The sequence below is a fragment of the Adiantum capillus-veneris genome, chromosome 20, assembly GCF_014529385.1.
Source record: "Adiantum capillus-veneris isolate H3 chromosome 20, ASM1452938v2, whole genome shotgun sequence".
NCBI lineage: Eukaryota > Viridiplantae > Streptophyta > Polypodiopsida > Polypodiales > Pteridaceae > Adiantum > Adiantum capillus-veneris.
In genome coordinates, this window is record NC_140950.1 from 15,462,478 (window position 1) to 15,469,633 (window position 7,156).

At 41.0% G+C, this 7,156-nt stretch overlaps 1 protein-coding gene across 1 annotated transcript in view; it reads right to left on the minus strand.

Annotated features, from left to right (window-relative positions):
• LOC147432149 (uncharacterized) overlaps positions 1-5,756 on the minus strand; it is a 13,493-nt gene extending 7,737 nt beyond the window's left edge. Inside the window, exon 1 of the mRNA XM_086491890.1 lies at positions 5,228-5,756. Coding sequence (XP_086348016.1) covers positions 5,228-5,756 — 529 coding nt within the window. The remainder of the gene's footprint in view (positions 1-5,227) is intronic.
• Between the last annotated feature and the right edge of the window lie 1,400 nt (positions 5,757-7,156).

A 7,156-nucleotide genomic window follows, 5' to 3' on the forward strand; every position in this document is an offset into this window, starting at 1 on the left:
ATAACATACACACACACACACACACATACAGAGACACACACACACTCACAAACACACACACACAAATATAACTTACACACACACACACACACAGAGAGCCTCTCTCTCTCTCTCTCTCTCTCTCTCTCTCTCTCTCTCTATACTACAGGCGCGCGTAGAGAGGCATAACCGGTGTGCATGTCTCTATGCGCGCCGTTAGTACTGTGCATCGACCAGTGTATGTGTGAGTGTTATAGAGAGAGGATGTAAGGCGGGGGAAAGAGGGAGAGAGAGAGAGAGAGTCTTTCTTTTACCTTATACTAACGGCGCGCGGAGGTGTTTTTTGAGGTCAAAACATGCTCCACGCGTGCCTTTAGTAATGGGAGTCTCTCACTCTCTCTCTATTTAAATATGCTAAGCTATAGAAAGGAGAGAGAGAGAGAGAGAGAGAGAGAGAGAGAGAGAGAGACTCCTCTTTTTGTATACAGTGAAATGGCTAGAACAAAAGCCACTGCAAGGAAGGCAGGCAAGGGACCAGGATTAGCAGCTAAGGCAAGTAGCAGATCTGCAACCCCAAAGAAAAGACCTGGAAAACCCAATAAAATTCTGAAAGGTCCAAGGGTGAAGAAGTTACAAACCTGCATGGGACTTTTCAAAGAAATCAGAAACGCACAGAAATGTGTAGATTTATGCATACCAAAGCTGCCCTTTCAGAGGATGGTGAGGTCCATATGTGAAGAAGCTACCTGGGGCACCAAAAGGTGGAAGGTGGTGGCATTAATGGCTCTACAAGAAGCAGCACAGGACTTCCTACTGGAGTACTTCAGTGACATCACCATTGTTGCAGCACATGCCCACAGGGTTACTATAATGGACAAAGATAGTGAGACACTGAAAAGAATAAGGTGGAGGTATGACAAACTACTGGTCCCCAATGTCTGCAGGGATAAGAAAATGAGGGAAATTTTGTTATACCCCCCTGAGCTAGTGCCACAACTCACAGTTGTAGATGTCACACATGATGTGAATACAAGGGCAAGGGCAAAGACTATTGCTCGCCAAACAGAGGACATGAGGGAAGCAGAGCTTAAGGAGAAAGAAAAAGTAGCAGTGGAGTCCCAGAGGCAAATAGAATGCAATGTGACCCTGTCCATAGAGGTAAGCAATCAAGAAACTCTACTTTCAATGAAGGATGGTTTGCTTGCAGAGATACCATTTGTAGATGGAGCCAGAAAGCTAGCTCTGGAAAAAGTGGACATTAATTTATTGCAGAATCCAGATGCTCAGATTTCAGACACAATTATCTATGCTTGTCTTAAGTAAGTGTTACTACCTTGCTAGCTTTGAAAACTCAGATAATAGGTTTGCTAACTCAGGTAAACTCTCTGCAGCCTGATCAAAAGTTAACTCCCACTGCACACCCACAGAGGTGTTTCTTCTTGATCCACAAATGTCAATGATTATTAGACAAAAGAACAGTCCATCTGGGACCTTTGAGAGTTGGTTTCTCCACTGTGCTATGCTGGAAGTTACTGTCATCATCTTTCCATATGAGAACAACCATCACTTGAGTCTCATATGCCTTGATGTTGACCAACCAGCAGTGTGGGTGTTCAATTCAATAAAAGGAACCCACCCTGAAATTAAGCTGTAAGTGTTTTGTATCAGAAAGTGTTTCTTATAGATATCCATGTAAATTTGAAGCCTCATGCTAACATCTTGACGCTGCTTTGTGCAGTTGTATAAAGAGGTTGTTGCTTGCCTATGGCAAGCTATGTGGAAGGTATGAACTATACAAGGCCCCAATCAAAGATGTACCTGTCCCAAATCAAACCGATGGAAATTCTTGCGGCTGGAGATGTCTTCTCCATGCAGAATATGTCCTGCAAAGCTACTTTGCATTAAAACCTTTCATGACTAAGGTAACCATTTGGCAACGCATTCAGTCAGTTTTGGTTTAGTTTATAAAAGAATTCTCACCATGTGGTCTTTCAATTTTGCAGAGTGCTTTAAAAAACTACACATATGATTATTTGCAAAGATACCGGGTAAGTTTAATACAACACTTGCTTACTATGTCTAGCCCCAGAGAGCTTGAAGATAGCGGCTTGGATGACCGCACTATTGATATGACAATACATGACGTGCAACCACGACAAACCCTTGCATCCGATACACTGGAATCACAACGGGCTGAGGGGGTCATATCAGCAGAAGATGAAAGAGCCGAGGATGAGGAAAGGTCAAATGAGCATATGGAAGGTGCTAGTGTACAACCACAGGAGACAATGAAAGAGCCAAGTCAGCCAGTGGAGGAGCCAAAAGAGCCTATGGATGAAACCCAAGATGAGGAAAGCAGGCCTATAGATGAGCAAAAGGATATGGATGAGGAAAGCAGGCCTAGGGATGAGCAAACTGATATGGATCAGGCAAGGATGTATGAGGCAATCCGGTCAACCGAGGGAGAGGAAAAGACCTTGGAGGAAACCTTGAATGAGGCAGAAAGAGCCATGGGGGAGACCCCTGATGAAGATGTGAATGATGACTATGAAGATGTGAATGATGAAGCTAAAGTAGAGGAGAGCAACAACGACATCAACACTACAGAGACCCAGTATGGACCCTTGCTACCTGTAGATACGGTTGTTCCGGTAATGTCTATTCAAGTATGGCAAAATATGTTCAGCTTCTAACTACTTATATGTACTTGTCAACTTTTACAGAGGTTGATTATCTTGGACGTCAATGGATTGCTGCTGATGCGCGTGCCTCTCGGTGACACAGAACCCTTTGAGGATTTGCAAATTTTTCGGATGGGAACTTGTCGAGTCGTGGTTCGTCCAAGAACCAAGGAATTTATTCAGTTTCTTCTTCCGCGCTTCAGAGTTGCCATATGGTCTTCAATGCAAAGGCAAAACTTGTCACCACTAGTTACAATAGTTTGCAGTGTATGCGGCGCTCACACGTCAGATTTTGCCTTTTTGTATGATCAAAGAAAATGCGTTACCGTTGAGGGCCACTACCACCCTAAAAAACCACACTTACCTCTTTTTTACAAACCGTTTAGCCAAATCGGTGTACCCTTTGATGCAACTAATACACTACTAATTGATGATACTCCTGAAAAGGGAGAACTAAATCCGCCGGGAACAACTATCTCACCACCTTCGTTCGAGGGGCATTCCTTCGATTTTTACCTTGAAGACATTCTGATTCCATACTTACAGAAATTGTATCTCAGTCCATTGTTCACGGACGAGTTTGTACTTTCTAATGAATTAAGATGACTCTTCTATCATGTCTTTGTCTTGTCTAACATTGAGAGAGAGAGAGAGAGAGAGAGAGAGAGAGAGAGAGAGAGAGAGAGATTTGACATGGTAAAGAAATGTATTTCAGGCACACTTTTTCACAGGGCACAATTGACAAATGAGATCAATAAACTTCATGTATTGAAAGTCATTTGTATACACTTGGGTTCACAAGAATATCTGTTACATTGACACTCCTTCAACCCGACCATCCAACTCTTTGCACAAAATATCTTTTTCCCTTCGCCGCATCACCTTACGACCAGCTAGGAAAAAGGAAAAATCTGATAGGTCCCTGTCCATTGACTCTTCAATTATGTCATGCCGCAAATGTTGAAGACTGCATAGCTCCCTTATTGTAACCACCAACAGTAGGCCATGCTCTTTATCAATCACTTCCACATCCACAACAGGATTATCTTCCAAACCTGCAGAAACCTGGTCCATAGGAATGTACTTACCATTGAGCATTTGTGATCGCATATACCAAAACGAGAGTAACAGTGATTGGCTTGCAATCATGTACTTGACAACTAGAGTATCAAGCGCGACCTCGCACCGTAAACCAATCTCTTCCTTTACATACCATCTTCTGTCAAGAAGTTTGTCACAGGATGACTGCTGAAATGACTTGCACATCAACATAGTTTTCGTAACACGAATGTGGTAGCTATGAAACAACTCTATGAAGAGTGCAACAGGACAAAAGTTTGCAATTCTAACCAGTTTGGTGGGAATAGAGCTACGTAGAGACCTCTGTATATCCTTGTAGAGCTTACTTCGCATTGCCTCCACCATTGTTTCCTCGGGAACTGGCTAGTCCACAGTGTTCCAATCGGTTGGTAGAGGCACTTTCACCAACATGCCATTCTTATTCCCTGAGCTGAGTTGGTAGAAGTGGTCATAAAAAAATATTCCCTCATCAGCCAGGCTTTTGTTGCTCCTCCCTGAATACTGTAGAGAACCAATGTGGGCATGAACAACATGGAAGAGGCCTATTATGCACTCCACAGGCTCCCATTGCTCATAAGAAGAGGGATAAACATCTACAATATATATAAGAAGAGTTAAACTAAGAGTATCAATAAGTAAAAATGACAAATCTAATGTAATTGAGCTGTGAAGAATGGAGACATTGCTCATAAGAAGCGGGAGAAACATTGCAAAATATATAAGAAAAGTTATAATGAGAGTATCAGTAAGTTCACATGTCAAGAGTACTTACAATTGCAACGTGGTTGATGTATATCTGATACATTTCCACCGTTTGCTATCACCTCTGGATGGGTAAACACATGCTGAACAAGAACTTCCTTTACAGATCTTTTGCCGATTTCAACTTTGAAATCCAACACTCTAGCCTTCCATGCTGAGCGGTAAACGTTGATACCACTAGACCTCTTGGGTCTTCTTGGTTGCATGAGGACCCATGAACCTTTGTTTATCCTTTTTCCAACCCATTGGTTCTCTACACTTATTGAAGTTGATATTGTAATTGAGGATATGCTACTACTTGGCCTTCTAGGCAAAGTGCAGCTGTTGGTTGTTGGTGTGAGAGACAGTAAACACCTGGAGCTTCTTGGGCGAGAAGACGTGGAAGCCATAGCTCTCAGAGAAAAGCTTTAGTGGAGGGAGATTCACTTTGAAAGCATTCTAATGGAGGGAAAGTGTTTTAGAATTTAAATATCTTGTGCGGGCTTAATGGTCACCCTCCAGTACATTAATGACCATAAGAGAATATCAGAAGTGGGACCACATGCAAGCACCTAAAAGCTCGGTAAAAGGAAGGAAATTACGATGCTACAATCCTAGATTCGTGAAAGTTTTATGCTATTTTCCTATTTTTTGAGTCTTTCCACGTACTTTCCTACGTAACGTAGCCTTCGTGCTCATTGGACACGCTCTATTTTTCTCTCTCTTCATATGGCCCTCCAAATGACCTCTGAAATTTCCTAATGGATACACAGATCCATGTACCTTAAAAGTGTATACACCTCTTCCACCACAATTAATAGTCTCATCGACATGGGCACCAAGAGATACAAATGCCAATGCATTATTATAACCCCGAATGTTTTGCAAGAACTGTCTACTTCTTGTTGTGTTTGAACTCATCAAATCTTTCAATTCATTCGGTGGCTCATTCAAAGGAAGTAATCTAACTCTTCCATCAGAGCAACAATATTTACCCACAAATGTTTGGATGGTCTTTCCTTCAGCCTTCCAAGCCTTTGCTCCGCATTTGGAGCAAACAAGATCTAAGCTTCCTAAGTTGTGCAACACACTCTTTTTGGATAGAATAGGTGCCATCGACTTGTGATGTAAAAGGATAGAAGTTGGGTATTCAAAGCGGATGGACAAACAACGCTTTGCTACTTTAGTATAGTTTCCCTCTTCAAGGATAACTATAGGCTCTGCAGTCTCTTGATTACATCGCAATGCTATGTTCTCATTCGTACCAACATCCATGGCTTCAAAGTTTTCTTCATGTACATCAGGCAAGCATAGTCTCTCATTGCACTCTAGTATAGTTCCAATGGTATTTTGTAGTGAATGCCTTGTTCTCTCTCGTGCTATTTGGCGTCTCTCCTTTTGCGATTCATCACATAGTCGGCTTCGTCGTGCATGACCAGGTGATAATATACGTGGTCCTGATACCATCTATCAAATCACGTGCATGTAGATATTCTCATATAAGGTACTTTCTATAGTTTTAATTAAAATTAATTTTGACTCCATTTTGCATAATAAACAATCAATATAAACAAAATCAAATTCTCTCCTCTAAACTACAATTTAAAAAAATAGTTCGATGAAAATACAACATAGCATTACATATTTCTTCCATTATGAAGATTAGGTCGTTGAGAAACTTGGCGTTGCTTTGGTCGAACCAATCTAGCCAAAGCACTTAATTTATTTGTAGTAGCTCGCATATCAGAAAGTCTTGAACCTTGAACCTTTGTCAACGCATCTAGCTTGTTGACAATACTCCTCAATCCTGTCACAACATGTCGCAGAGTATTGTTTTGATTTCTTCCTTTTGATTCGCGTTGACTCCTTGAAACCTCTTTTCAAAGATTCTCAATAGATGCCAATATCATCTTTTGAGAATCTTCAACTTGAGAGAGTTTCTCTCTCAAATATACCTAACTCTCTAATCTCTTCAAGTTTGTTGCTTTTGACTCTTCTCGCAATTTCCACAATATCCCACTTTCAATCTCCAATGCAGAGCTTAATGTTTCAACCACATCAGAGACATTGGTTTGCATCATCTCGATCCTTTTGCAGGAGGCTTTGATCTCTAGCAGAGTTTCAATAATAGGCTTTTTAGAATACCACCCAACATTTCGAGCTGCTCTCTTTACCGCACACACATTGCGAATAGGAAGAGATGACAATATCCCCTCTTCATTAGCTGATGCACTTGCAGCTATATGAGAAGCTATCAAGCCATTGGTTGCAATAGCGAGAGGAATGGCATGACTAATCTCCATTCTACTGTACACAAAAAACTACAGTGGTTGAAAATAGAAAGGTTTGAATGCTTGTAAATAAAAAATAATTCTCTCAAAAATCATTATTTAAGTGGCTGCAAATTAAGAAACAAAGAAAATACATCATCTCTTTCTAGTTTGTGAAATAACAAAGGACCACATGAGAAGTGGCAAACAAACGCATGAATAAAAGTTTTGCTTGATACATGTTCAACCCCATCTACATTTGAAAATGGGAAAGAGAGTTTAGCGCTAGGATGCTTGAAAGCAGGCTCCTTGTGATTCTCAATCTTATCAGGTCCAACAATGCTCTTTAAATCATTAATTTTGCTATAAGCTTCACATATAGAACAACAATCTAACTCAGAATCA